Source organism: Agelaius tricolor, unplaced genomic scaffold, assembly GCF_023055355.1.
Source record: "Agelaius tricolor isolate 1412-34295 unplaced genomic scaffold, bAgeTri1.0.p SCAF_22, whole genome shotgun sequence".
Lineage (NCBI taxonomy): Eukaryota > Metazoa > Chordata > Aves > Passeriformes > Icteridae > Agelaius > Agelaius tricolor.
This window is the reverse complement of record NW_027269282.1, coordinates 6,654,653-6,669,699: the sequence shown is the minus strand read 5'-3', so window position 1 is coordinate 6,669,699 and position 15,047 is coordinate 6,654,653. Positions and strand designations below refer to the sequence as shown.

General features: G+C 41.2%; 1 protein-coding gene across 6 annotated transcripts in view; it reads left to right on the top strand.

Annotated features, from left to right (window-relative positions):
* The window catches only part of ABLIM1 (actin binding LIM protein 1), a 190,758-nt gene that overhangs the window by 66,894 nt on the left and 108,817 nt on the right, over positions 1-15,047 (top strand). For 2 of the 6 annotated variants that reach the window (XM_071446243.1, XM_071446241.1), the window contains exon 1: positions 7,171-7,726. The exons of 1 other annotated variant lie outside the window; for it this stretch is intronic. In XM_071446243.1, coding sequence (XP_071302344.1) covers positions 7,711-7,726 — 16 coding nt within the window. In that variant the 5' untranslated portion in view covers positions 7,171-7,710. Of the gene's footprint in view, positions 1-7,164; positions 7,727-15,047 lie in introns of those variants that run through there. 3 more of the 6 variants (XM_071446242.1, XM_071446244.1, XM_071446245.1) reach the window with 3 other exon arrangements.

The following is a 15,047-nucleotide window of genomic DNA, read 5'->3' as shown; positions in this document are numbered from 1 at the left end:
TGATATGAGAATGGATAGGGTGAATGATCCTAGGTAGGCTTTGATTAGGCTGGAGTGGAGGTTTTGGTTGCTAGTTTTGGTTGCTATTAGTTGTAGGTTGGCTGGTCCTTCTGGGCCTAGTATTTTGTATCAGGAAAGGTCGATTAGCTGAGAGGCAATGTTTTGTCCTCCGTTGAGGAAGTTAGTTATGCTTAGGTGGTGGATTAAAGGGTTAAAGTACCCTAGAGATGTGGAGAAGTTTGAGAGAGGGGTTTGTTTTGTGAGGATGGGTGTTCATCCACTCCCATCCATCCCTCATGCTCAGGGAAGGAGAAGATGGATACTAATGGCTGTTGGCTTCTCCTCCTCTATGCCTGTGAGGTGAGGGAATCACTAGACAGACTTTTGTATATGGGGACCTTAGAAGTGGCTCTTAGCTTGAGGTACTTGTTAAATCTCTGTGATGAAACAGTTGATGGGAGGAGAAAGGAGGAAAGGGAACCAGGAATGTTCTTCATCCAGGTCATGCAGACACAGGGCAGCTGAGAGGGAAAGAAGACAGTGTTAGAATGGATGATTGTGATTACAGTTTTTGCATTATCCTGCTTTTGATATCCTGTTTTTTGGTTACTTTCCTTTAAAGAGTGAATCTTCATGGTGGGATGCAGAAACACGTGGTACCAGAGGATGCTCATCATTAGTTTGTTACTGTGTGAATTATAGATGGTGCAGCTGTGTGTGGAGTTTTCAATATAAACATAGAAACATTAAACTGTAAAATGCAAAAAACACATACCAAATTAGCTTATCAGTATACATCAGTACTTGGAAGATGTACCATATTGTTTCTTTTTTAAGTTGGCAAACTCTTCTTTCAGAAGAAGAAGAATGATTTCAAATATGTGACTCTTTCCTATGGAGCAGCAGCAAAACAGCTTTTATAGCTTTTATAGTTACCTTTTAGAAATTCCAGTCAGTGCGCAAGTTGGAATCAGCTATTCCAACTTCAATTTGGTTTATGTCTGCTTAATATTTTACGATGATCCTACTATTGAAATGGCAGCAAATGATTTAAGAGAAAGGTTCAAATATGTAAAAGTGTTCATGCTGAAACAAGTGACCTCCCTAGCTAGCAGATAAAATCACAACCACAAAAAGAAAAATTCCAGAAGTTGGAGTAAGGTGATAAAAATTTATTTGCTGTAAAATCTTGTTTGAATATATTAATATTACACTACATAGCCAAATTGTATAAAGCATCTTTTTAGCTTTCTTTGAGGTCCTCTGTGGTTCATTTGATAGGACACTGGAGTGGCAATACTTGTTGGGAGAGATACATTTGCAGGACAGATTTAGGTACCTCTTTCAAGAGTCCTGTTTATAGTTTAGTGTGGAATCAGAAGAGGAGGAATTTGTCATTTGGCACAGTGACAATTAAATAGTCCAGCTTGATCTAAGGGTGGTTTGTATCCAGTGCCCACATGGTGGGTTGCCTCATCCCCAGGCACCATGGACTTGTGGAATGCTTTTCTGGGTGTTTTGTTGTTGAGGCACACACTAAAGGTGAGTTCTTGGTGGAGAGGCTGTCACATCTCTCACCACTGCAAAACAAAGAACTTGTTGCTTTACTCTGCAAATTAACAGATTGGCAGGGAGCTGCTTCAATCTGGTGTTGCATGGACCTCTCAGGGAGAAGTTCTTTAGACCAGAGAGTCTTTACAGCATTCCTGCTGATTTCACTGAGCCAAAAACTCCCAAGACAGGCGGTGGGGTTTATTCTGCACAGTTAATCCAATTCTGAAGTGGATTTTCAATATCAAATCTCCTTAACCTTAGGCATGCACAGTAAAGGATGACACTTGCAAGTGTGCTTTCCTGGTGGGGATTCCTGCCTTCATGCAATTTTCAGCATTCACTGTGGTGACTGGCAGTGAAGGTTATTATGTTTTTATCAGCAACAGTATTGCTTGTGTTCATGAATTAGCTCAATAAATTCAGTTTACAGCAGGTGAATAGTGGTGATTTTATATGGTAGTTTAAAAAATACAAAGTTTAAAGCACTGTCTGTACTTCTATTATTGTACCACATCTCAATTTAATGCCAAATACATGTGCATACTGTGAAGGTCACACAGGTGTGAAGAAAGCATGATCTCCTTTCCAAGGATTAGCAATAGCATAAGCTGTTTGGAGGCCAGTTGTTACATCAATAACATAAATATATGTTCAGAGATAAATGTTTATACATACCTGCAGCCAGAAGATTTACCCATTAGTGAGCTGGTATATTTTGGAGTATATTATATTGTAGATACTGGCAAAGAAGTAAAATGTAACCATCTTTTCTCATCTGTTTCTTAAGATAATCTGATGGTTTCAGGTGCTTTTTTACATAAGCATGTGTGTGTTAAGCTTCTTAATATTTCGAACAAAGCCAAGTGTACTTGTTTCTTATTTTGTTTTGCAGCAGATCAGACTTTATTTTGCAGACTATTGAGTAATAGTGTACTAAAAAAAGTCCTGCTTTCAAGAATCTCAGAAAATCAGATTTTGCTTTAAGAGATCTAGATGTCTTAATAGATCAAAACCTCACAAATGTTTTATTCCCTAGGAGTCCAATTTGAAAGAATATGAAATTATTCTGTTTCTAAAAAAAGCACTAAACTTCCAAATCCTGCCAGATCAGAATGATTACAGTATGCATTTTACTGAATCAAGTGATTGATGTATTTGCTAAATTCTCAATTTGTTTACTCTGACAGAAAGATGGCATGTGATTTCAAACAGCAGCATTTCAGACTGATCATGTTGAAAGTGGCATGACACAGGTACAGGGCAAAGCCCAGCACAGCAGAAAGGAAGAGGTTAAAATGCAGCCCTCAGGCATTGTTTGCTTGAAGATCAATATTATCAATAGGGATAAATAAATGTGATCCCAAGGTGTAGGATGGCAGGACCACAGTATGTGCTGAGAAAGAACCAAATTCCTCCCTGGTGGGTCTGTGTCTGCTCCTCTGGATGTTTCAAACTTGTGATAGGTCAGCCCGGAGGGTCTGTGGTGGGGAGGTCAATATGTGGGGCCTTCACAGCTCCTTAATTCCTGCTGGTTCCCACAGGGCAGTGTGCTGGGGATGGCCTGGCAGCCTCAGACCATTGCACAGGCTGCAGGATGGAGTTGTTACAGAGCAATAACTGTGTGCAGGGTTGGAAAGGCTCAGGGATCACTCTCAAAATAACAATACCTGTAGGCTTGGAAGAACTGGGGCACACCTGGTGTGGGGTCCAGTTCTGTCAGGTACAGCCTGAATTCTGCTCACTGGTTCTGGTGAGCCTGAAAAGCTCCAGCAGCACCTTTGGCTTTCCCAGTCAGTTGCCTGGCTGGTTCTTTGCTGCAGCCCTTCAGGAGCTCTGCTGCTGGAGCTGATTCCAGAAGATGGAAGATGGGCCAGATGTCCAAGTGGCTGAAGGTGAGACACCAGGTTGCTGAAGGAGGGTGAGCTCAGGAGAAACAGAAGCCAGGAAATGGTTAATATATAGCTTTTGGGAATCCTGAAATGGGAAGTGTAGGCTTGCCCATCAGGGCACTGGGACCACTGCTGGGTCACAGGGCTTTTGGAAGAAATCCCAAATTGCCATTCTTGGTTTTGTCTGAGCAGGCATGGGAGAGTCAGGATAACAGAGCAGGTCACGAGAGAGTGGCATGTCCTTCCTGGAGAAGGGAGCATTTTGGAAAATGCTGTAATTGAGACTTCACAGAAGTGATGGCTCTCAACTCAGCTAGGTTGGACAGTGGTTAAGGTGGAAACCTGGGGCAGCCTTTCTTGTCAAAAGTTTGTTCCAGGCTCTTTGCTGGAAGCAAGACACTAAACAGATGATATTTTCCTGGATATTATTTAGTGGAACAACTTCCCCCTTTTCTTTTTCTGTTTTCTACCTGCCTTTTCCCCTCATTTCTTTATGAACAAGAGATATCAGTTCAGTTTTGAAGAAATTGAACAAAAACGGTATGCTGATACTTCTAAGCCATGATCTCATCTGCGAAGAATGAGTGCAAGATAAAAATATGAACACCAGCTTTTAAAATGAGAATAACAAACCTTAAATTATAGCTAAACTTCTTAGTAGCTTACTCATACTTTTTCAATATTATCAGGGTACAAGAAATAGTAAAACTAACTAGTTTAACTCTTTCTCCTTGTGGAGTGATCTCAGTGTCACTCTTATGCCTCTTGCTGAATGCACAAGATATTTTTCACCAGAAAATAACAACAACATGAGCACGTTGTTTAGCTATAGTGTACTCTTTGGGACTCTTCCACCCACACTGTGCTCAAGGAAGACTTTATTTAGTTTGTACAGTGCTAAAGGTATTTAAAGAAAAAGAGTTATTTTGCTTTCCTTTCAAATAGGTACTCCTAAATAACAATAAGTGCCAAGGGATTGTTGCTAGAATGCTATCTACTCCTTTTTAATTTCTGGTTTAGGATATCTGAGTCAATTCTGAGTTGTACAGCAAGGTCAAAATTTTAGCCTTGACTTAGAACAATGAGATTAAAACAAAAAACCATCCTGTTGTAGAGAGATTTTATTTACAATACTAATGTCTGCTCTTTATCTGTCTTTATTCTGGAGTAGATCACATTTTACTCCAGCATAATTTACTGCAGCTTGTATTTTTAAATTGCATTTCATGTCCATGCTACTGTAGTCTACCATGGCTGAGCAATGTGAGATGCAGCAGTGCTAATCTCTAGCACATGTGAAAAATGGAGGAATGTACTCAGAGAACAGAAAGTCCACATACCAACAAGCAGCTTCTGTGTCAGCAGCTTGCTGGAACAAAAAAAATGAATGATGATCCCTGCCAGCCTTTTGAGGATCCCAGGAAGGGGTTAACACACATCACGGGTGTGTGTCCATAGGCTGAGCTCTGCACATCAAATCAAATATTTATGAATGAAGGTCAGATGTGCCCCTTTCAGGAGGCTGTCCCCGAACTGTTTACAAAATACAGCCTGAAAAAGAGCACGGCCAGGTTGAGTTACAGGCTGACATCCCTGATGTGTCAGAAATGTGACACGGTGCTTTGTGCCTCCCTGTTGGTGGGGTTCAGCCCAGCTCCCCAGCCTTGGATGCTATTAATAGCAGCACACTGAGTCATGGGAGCAGGAATGTCAGGCTGCCTGTGCTGTGCTGCTCTTACACATTGCACTGCTAACAATAGAAAGCCAGCCTCCATTTGTTAGAATAGAATAACTATTTTTTTCCATGCTTGTGCCTGTATCTCTCTCTCTCTCTCTCTCTCTCTCTCTCAGAGATTTATTTATTAAAGAATGTCACTGAATAAGAGATACCTTCTGGGCGAGGCAGACTGGCTTGTTTATTTCATTGCCTTTGTTCTGGGTGGCATTTATACAAAACATCTAGAATTTATTTACTGCAAATATTTTTAACGCTGTGTGCGTGGTCTGATTTTTCTCCAGCAGGTATCAGCCATCTGCTGCTCTGTCTGGCTGATGCCTACAGCTTGTTTCTTTACATTAATGTCTCTCTCCCTACGTAGAGTAGCATGGAGAAGGAATTCCCTTGTGGAGGTGTGAGCAGTGTAAATGTAGGGTGCAGTATGAATGTAATTTCACTTCTATCATGTAACATAAAGCATATTTTGCAGTGAGCTGTGATCAGGTTGAAGCTTTTGCTCCGTGAATCTGTCCATAATTTAGCCCAGAATATCTTATATTTGACCCAGTTCTTTGCCACTGAGATCACCTCTGTCTTTGACAAGTCAGTTCATTTCCATTTGCTATTTTCTCTGCCTTTAAACCACAGATATAAAATTTACTCTCTAGGCAAAGGCATAAATGCCATAGGTTTATTTTGGGGAATTCACTGGTAGCTAGATAAAATGAGGAACTAAGTAATAGTAGTAGTGATAGAGGCTCTCCAAAATCTTGATGCTGACACTATATATGTATTTAAAAAATAGAAGTAGCTTTTAAGGGCTATTCGGGATTTTGATTAGTCATATTTCCAATCTTTTCTTCATAACTGTGAATGAAAGTTTGCTTGTAAAAGAAAAGCTTTGTTTCCCCTGACTCTGACCTGCATCTTTTAATAGAAAGCAGAACATTGGTATATGATGATGAGACTTGACAATATTCTAAAGGGTTGGTTTGTTTGCTTTTCAGCATCAGTTTACTGACCAGTCCTTTCTCAGTAGAGTTTAGTGCCTGGAAAGCCATAAATTGGGAGGTCAGTTTGAGGCCCAGATTCTACACTGGTGCTTTGTCTTGTTGGGGACATGTTGGGCAGTGAAATTCCTGTCTCAGTGATGCTGTTTCAGTACCCTTCTGTCTTCTCAGTTCCATGAGTACCTGTGGCTATCATCTGCAAAGGAATAACTCAGGAAGAGTTATTGTTTCCATTTATTTGGTATTCCAGAATCCAGCACTTACTTTGACCCCCAGCAAACATTTGTATAGCACTTTTTGGCTGCAGAACCCAGCTGCTCACTGAGCAGTGACAATTTCCATTTTTATTATTTTTATTGTTGTTTGAAGTAGAGGATAGATAGGTATTCCCGTTTTACACAGGCTGTGTGTTACTCTAAGTAACAGTAAGTATTGAGAGACCTCTTATTAGCATGTTTTGTGCTCTCATAATTGCTTTAAAGCTAAATCCAGGAGTGGATAAAGTGCTCACCATGGAAAAGCCACTGTGCTGCAGCCTGCCTCAGCACTTGCCTGTGCTCTCATCTTTGTTTCCCCTCTTGATCTGGCTCAGTTTGAGTAAATAAAATAACAGAAAGCTCATAAATACCACTTTAGCTTTGTGTGTGCATTGGAACAGCTCCCCTGCTCTCCCTCACATCCCCCTGGCAGCCTCTTGCCTTTGATTTGGGAGTGAGAGGCAGTGGAGCTGGGCTGGGAGGGGAAGGAATGAATGCAGGGTGGTGTGGGGCTGGAAAACAGGGAATGGATGAATGCAGGGTGGTGTGGGGCTGAAAACAGGGAATGGATGGATGCAGGGTGGTGTGGGGCTGGAAAACAGGGAATGGATGAATGCAGGGTGGTGTGGGGCTGGAAAACAGGGAATGGATGGATGCAGGGTGGTGTGGGGCTGGAAAACAGGGAATGGATGAATGCAGGGTGGTGTGGGGCTGGAAAACAGGGAATGGATGAATGCAGGGTGGTGTGGGGCTGGAAAACAGGGAATGGATGAATGCAGGGTGGTGTGGGGCTGGAAAACAGGGAATGGATGAATGCAGGGTGGTGTGGGGATGGAGAGCAGGGAATGGATGAATGGAAAGCAGGGGAATGGATGCAGGATGGTGTGGGGCTGGAGAGCAGGGAATGGATGGATGCAGGGTGGTGTCAGGATGGAAAGCAGAGCTCTGGAATCCAGCCCTGGCTGCCAGGGCAGCTGGAGCTCCCAGCACAGGGCAGGAGCCACAGGCAGGATGAGCTGCCTTTAGCACAGCAAAACACCACGCTGGGAAAAGAGCAGAGGAACCAGAAGGAAAGAGACAGTGATGAGCAATCAGACCTGATCAGACCTTGTAGGAAAGATTATTATCTGGAATAAGCTGCCTTTTTTCTTTATTTTCTTTTCTTCCTCTTTTTTTTCTTTTTTTTTAAATCCATCTCAGCCAAACACTGCTGGAAAAGAGATTGTGTTTAAATTACTTCAGCTAATTCTTGCTGCTTCCACTAAGAAGAAAAATTGTTTGCCATGGTGAAAGAAAAAGGTAATTATGTTTATTGATAGACTGGAGCTGAAACCTAATGTGCCAGCCACGGTCACCTGAGGTTTAAACCCTCACATTTAAGATGAGCATGCTGTGATTGGCAGTTGTTGTTTTCCTTTCTATAAAAATGGTGCGTGAAGCCCTGCAGTGGGTTGCATTTATTATCATTGTACCTGCTTTAATAAGGGTAGAATCTGGAACACATCTAATTTAGTGTGTCTGCACAGCAGGGTCCCTTCTGTGTGCACATGTTTGTTTGGGTTTTTTTTTCTGTGATTTAACCCAAGTTGACAGTTTCTTACCTGTATTTGCTACAGTTCAAGTAGCTTTGACCACTGCAGCAGCTAGTTTGAAATTTTAAAGATAAACATTGATATATTCAAATCTGGACTTGAGAGGATATATTTTAAATTTTAATGGATAAATGAGATTTTGCAAAATGCTTGAATTTTGCAGCAGTAAATTGGACATCAGTTACCTATAAGTAACGTTTTAAGCCTCCTACAGAAGCATTTGCTAGTTTAAACAATTTAGAAATGGTTGTGGGGTGTTTCCTTGCCGTAATACTGTGTCATTTATTGTATTATGAAGATGCAAGATAGATTATGAGTTGTATTTGAGTGTACTGGATGTGGTTTGGGGGCATTACATTATCACAGACAGATTCAGACTCAGTCTCTTCTGTGAAGAGGAGATTCTGTGTTTTTACTTCTGAGGACTCTGTAAAAAATAATGTGGGAGAAATTCAAACTGGAGCAGAAATAGAAATAAGAAGGAGTAAAGTTGAGTAAGAGTGAGCAGTTTTGCAGCTTTGAACACCCGTGCTAAGACTTTTTGAAATGTAGATAAAAAGTGAGTGCAATTAACTTCACAGCTGTGTAGATTGGGGAGAGCAGGACAAATGCCTCATAAATGACAAATACCTGCCCCAGTGTGTCACAGCTATCAGGAGGATTGTAGTAATAACCATTATCCAGGCTATTGATAATTTTTGTTGATGAGAGGCAGTGAACCAGCATAAATTTTATTGGCTGCTTTGTGGCTTTGGGATCCTTTATTTCAGATATACAGGATTACTTTTATAATATCAGTCATGATGACTTGCTACCCCTATCAGTGAGCCATACCAGGGATGGTTTAAATAGGAATTTCACCCCAAATCCTGGAAAGTGCAGGTTTCAGAATCATTTGAATGAACTATGTCAGTCATCTTTTCAGAAAAATAAGTGTATTGTCATTCAGTTTGTCATTACTGTTGCTTGTTTTGTAAGATACTTTTTAAGACAAGACTGCTGGTTTTCATGAAGTGCACATAAAATATGTGTAGCATTCAGGTTTGGTCCCTTTATAGGTTTCTGTTCCCTCCCCCAGCTGATGTTCCCTTGGTTGGATTCCCTGTGTTAGGTGGAGTTGTAGCTGAGGAATACTCTGTAAATTCAGTTTTAGCATCTTGCACCATGAAAATTATCATTTACCTGCAAGAAAATGAAAGCAAGCCCATCATGTTTGTAAAAAATGGGAGGAAAAAAGCTTCAAAAAAAGCTTCATAGAGGAGCAGAAGTTGACAATGAATGGTTGAAAATCTGAAAAATATTTTGTGTTTAAATTGCTTCCTTTCCCCCTCCCCACCAAGTTTAATGCATTATTAAAAATGGCTGTTTATATTTATGTTGGATATAAATATTTTTTTCCTGTTCACAAAGATAATGGACTAAAATAACTAAATGTTGTCTTTGATTTTGGAGTGCAGTTACTGATATTTCATATCTCATGGCTGCAGAAAGAGAAAGGATGGAATCTGTTAAATAGTTTGATTGTATATGTTATTACTTTCAAATAATTTCTCCAACTATTTTTTTAACTCTTATGTTTCTGCCTCAATTTTCCTTTTTCTGTTTGTTGCTGGGGTTTTTTGGTTGCTTTGTTTGTTTCTTTCAGCTTTTGTTTTGGTTGTTTTTTTCCTTTTTATTTTCTCCTCTGCTTTGGTCAGAAGGTCAGGATTTATTGCTCTGAATGTCTCTCTCTGCAGTGATACTCCTGCAAAATGCAGTCAGTACAGTTCAGCTGGTGCCCTCCCCTCCAGCCTCTGCAGATGCAGCTCAGGCCAGTGTCATTTCACAGACGTGTTAAGCAGGCACTGGAGGGGCTGGTTCCAGCTAAAAAAATACAACTCCAATTCACTGAATTGAAAAATGGCTGGTAACGGTTTGTAGCAAATTAGCATGCTTCATTATGCTCATATTGTAGAGTGATTTCAGTGTCTGCCTGCTTAGTTCATACACAAAAAAATTCCTGAGGCCAGGGTGTTTTCTGCTGACAGCGAGCGGCGCTTCCTAAGTTGTGTCTGACTGATACCACATTTTCATCTCTCTGTGGTCTTATCTATTTCCAATTATGAGCCCTTATTATCTAGTTACTCAGCTAAATTATTATCACTGTGCTGCAGCCAAGGGCAACTTTCTCTCTTCTTATCCTTTAACAGAAAGAAAGTTTGCATGTGCACATGTTTGTCTGGTTATGAATTCTCTCTGGCAGTTTAGAGCCCATATGGAATAATCTGCATTCTTGCTGCTTCTATGTTGAGGTCAGTGTGTGGGCTGGGAGCCTGCTAGCCAGGTTTCTGTGTGACACAAGTGTTGTAGCTTCATTAGTTGGTTCATTCATTGGTTAGTTCTCCATTAGTTCACATAAACTGAGGATTTAGCCCTGATTCTTGATTTTTTGAGCAGTTGATGAGAAGACAGCCCTGGCATTCAAGTGCTAGTCTGTGAAAGCATATTGGCAATCAGCTTTGTACCTGATGAAATCTTGGGCAGGATCATCCATGGGCACAACTATGAAAGTGGATTAGTTGCTGTTCATGCCATGCTTCTGCATGCTTGGAAGGATAAAAGGAGGAAGTATGAGGGCTTGAAGATTTTTTGGGTTGAAGAAGCAGGCTCAGAGGCTTTATGATTTCTGTTCTTCATGTACTCATTCTGCTGAAGGGAAGGTGCTGGCACCTACTGGGTACCCAGTTGCAGTGAGCTTGATGATGTTTCCATGTTCCCACAGCTCCTCTGTAGGTGCTCACTGCTGCTGGCTCTCCCAGGCAGCCACACAAGGTGCAGTCACCAAGCTGGTCCCATATTTCCTGTATTGTTTGGCCCATGGCTCAGTCTTGCAGAGGGATTTTGTTCTCTGTTGTTTTTTTTCTCCATACTTTTGGTAAAGTGTGATAGCAATACCCCTTCAGGTTTTGACCAAGAGGATTGGTTGTATGCTTGCTCCAGCCTTCTTCTCTTCCATTTGCCAGTCCCAAGAGCTGTGAGCCCCCAAAGGAGATTTTATTCTTTCTCTGTAGTTGTAATGTAGCTGCTTTAGATGGGACTTTCCTTGAAGATTATGCAAATGTTACCTGCCTGCTAATTTAAATATGTTCTCTCTTGGGAACTGTCTCTCCAGTGCTCTGTGTATTTGCAGTTTTAACGTTTATTCCCTGTGTTAATCAGGAGAATGTTGAGTAATGGGATTTGGGCCCTAACACTGTCTCAGTGTCATGGTCGTTGGTGAAATTTAGTCTTGATTTGAACTCATGGCTTTGGAACTCTTTAACCCCAGGTGACCTGGGAAAGTCTCCAAGTTTGTTGCTTTTGGAGCACATGACAAGATTATGCAATCACATTGGCAGGGGAGGATTGGGGAGTTAATTTTCTTTTTGCTTCAGTTTACTTAGTTTCAAATTTGCTTCTGCTTGGCAGTTTGCTTTTGGGGCTGGGCATTTGGGGTTTTGTTTTTGTTTTTTTTATTTTTATTAAGGGCCTGTGCTGCCTTGTACAAACCACAGAAAAGGCATTTTATAAATATGCATAATAGTAGATGTTGAAAAAATACACTTGTCGTTAAAGACCTAGACAATAGAACAGTTCTGTGTTAGAGGCTCTTAAGGTGACCTTGGGGAGGTAATTTGATCTCTCCTTGTGTTAATCTGTAAAATGAGGATAAGAACATTCCTCTTGTCTGCCTTGATTATTTGAATTTGAGATCTTTGGAGCAGAGAGTTTCTTTTACCTCGCTTCACAGCTGTGACAAGGCAATCTTAGTGTTGGGATTTCACTACTCCTACTTGTACAAAAAAACATAAAGAGTATCCAGTGCTACGTGATTATCTTGTAAGCATCTTATTACTTTTAAAAGGCAATGCAATTGTAAAGGAATTATGTTTCTATTGGCACATTTATGGCATTGCTTTTCTGTACTTTCTCTTTCTAAATTTATTTTTAATATTAGGTTTCAAATTGCAGTTCTGGTGTGCAGCATTGATACTGAGAGGAACAAAAATAACCGAGGAGATGCCAGCTCAGGCACTGCATGTTTACTGGAGATTTTAATTTATTTATTTTTTTTAATAGCACTTACTTCAGATGAGGTACAAATACTCCTATCCAAAGAGCTGGGCAAGCACAGTGTGCAGTCCTGCCATGCCTGACCACTTCCCATGTTTCCCAGTAGTGGAATTCCATACATTCCTTGCATCCCAGCTGTGTGTAGGAGCCAGCTCTGAATATACGATGGCTGATATTTTACACTGAGCAATGAGAGAGCTTTTGCTATTGATCTCACTGGAGGGGAGGGCTTAGGGGGTTTAGTCATTAAATTTGAGACCACAGAGTTCATAGGTTCCGGTGGTGGTAGAGGCAGCTCTTCCTCCAACTGAAACAGTGCCTGGGATGAGCCAAAAATCCCAGTTTGGAGAAGGAGGTGTTCAGACAATTTCATTTGCTCACAATTATCACAGTTCTAATTGCTAATTTTGGTTTTGAAGATAAAAGCAAGCAAACACATGCTCTGAGAAGCACACCTCATGTTCTCTCTGGACACTCTGGTTTCCAGTCCATGTCACTCCATGTAGCTCTGCTGAGGCTGGGGTGGGGCAGGACCCTGGTACCCGGCCATTGCTGCTCCTTTCACTGAGGGCTCCTTTTCCCTTGCTCAGTTATTTCCATGTGAATTCCTCTGCTGCCTGAAGTCCTTTTGGAGTTTTTAGAGGCTCTTAGGTATTTCTCAGCATTTCTCCTGCCCCAGTACCATTTTTGTTTCTCTCTTCCCGGTGCTTTGGTGTCTTCTCTGTCCTGGCTTTGTCTCCTGTATCTCACAGAATCCCAGGGTGGGTCAGGTTGGCAGGGACCACAGTGGCTCCTCTGGTCCATCCTCCCTGCTCAAGCAGGATCATCCTTGAGCACAGGGCACAGGATTGTGTCTGGATGGTTCTGGAACATCTCCAGTGAGGGACACTCCACAACCCCTCTGGGCAATCTGTGCCAGTGCACAGTGAAATGCTCTGCTCTCCCTTTCTGGTGTCTCCTGCTGTTTGTCTTTTCAATGTTTGCCGTGTCTGTGTTTTTGCAGAGGTTCTCTGTGCTCCCCTGGTTCTGTTTCAATGTGCAATGGGTCAGTTTTGCCATTTACTGAACTGGCTGGGCCAACAGTGACCAGCACAATCCCATCCTTGGTCTCCTACAGCACCAACATTCCCAAAGCCCTGCTGGTTATGGTGAATACAACTGAGTGGAATAAAAAATTATATGGTTGCTTTCCTTGGATGAGAATTCAAAAGGCAACACTTCTATAGATAGAGTCTTGGCATAGTAAAATTGTTTAAAAATACGTTAAGCTAGGGCAGAGAAATATTTTTCCAAAGGGAAGGTAGGAATCTTGGTAGGAAAGAATTTACAAGTTAGGATCATAATTTGGCCTGTTTCTGTAGGAGAGTCAATTATTTTAGAAGAATAATTAATGGATACCAGGGGAAAAGACCAAGTTCCACTAATCAAAATGTCTTGTGCCCTTTGGGTGGGAGAAGCCAGGGAACAGGAAAGGAATTTTTTTTTTTTTCTTTCTGGGGGCAATCCATAACTAATTTAAAAAGGATTATTTATAGCAAAGTTGGTTTTCCACCTAGAGGACAGTCAGTATCCCCAAAAGAATAATTAATCCTTGCCTTCGTTGAGCCTGGATAACTTTCAGCCTCACTAGGGATCTGTCTAAGGAGAACACTTAGGCATTGTCTTATGCCTGTTCTGTTCAGCAGAGTGTCTTGTTGAGTCTAATTGAATCCCTGGGAATTAAAGCTAAGTGCTTCACTATTGTCCCAAAGTTGGATCCAATTTTTAGAGGCTGTGTGACATTTTTGAAAAAAAATATCATGTATTTTATTAATGGCGGTCATTTTGTGTTGTAAGAGACAACTAGAGGAATAATTCTGGATTTTTTATGCACTCTTCATAAAGGGATATAAACCCAGAAATGATAGAAGCCTTGTGTCAATCAATTGTGTACATGATCTATAATTAATACCAGCTGTTCAGAAGTGAAATGTTGGTGCTCTTATGCTATAGAAGAGAAAAACAGGCTCTGCAAACACTCTCAAAAGTGTTTTTTAATTAATTCCCACTGCTGTTAGTACCACTTCAGCATCACACATCACTATAATCTACAGGGCAGTATTGTGGAACTCTGTTTCAGTTCAGGATCTGGTTCAGAAGCAGTATCTTAAAATTATACCAAATTAAAGAAGTGATCCAAATAGAAACGAAGCCTTGCAGAGCATTGACTGTTATTTTTTATTACTGCTGGATTGAACAAGAGTCAATGAATTACTTGTTTGTTCAAAGAAGCAGTTGCATTTTTATTTTCTTTTCTTTTCTCCAAAGGCATCTCAAAACAGGATCTGATGGATTTGAGGGTGTCTGCTTGCTGTCCAGCAGTGGAGGTGCTAGCCAGAGTAGCAGGCTATGTTCAGGGTATTGGTCAGTGCTTTCCCTGTGACAGTCCATTTACCATCTAATGTTAACACTTGATGGTCTTTGGGAGCACAATTATTTATTGTTGAGATAATATACCTCAGAAACTGACTTCTATGCTGCAGTGTTTTTGAGGTCTGGCTGCAAATAAGCACAGGGCAGGGCTTCTGAAATGTCTGGTTTATCAGCTCTGTACATGGCACACTATCCTGGGCATCAGGAGCCCTGGGAAGATTTGTGTTGCTCATTTCTGTGGTGTCTGGTTTTAGTTTGAGGCTGTGTAGCTCAGAAATGCCACAGGTGAGGCTGGTACTGAATCATGGGCATTTACAAGGTCCTTGATTGAAGGAGAATTTCTTAGCACAGGGCACAGAGCTTCTGTGGTTTAAAGGGGTTGGCTGAGGACAGGTCCCTGCAAGGGTCTTGTGAAAAAACCCTTGGGGAGATTCCTGGTGGTAACTGAGAGGAGATTTTAGCACAGATTCTGTTTTGAAGGCATCTGGGATACAACTGGCTTATGTAGGTCAGTGTTCCTCCTC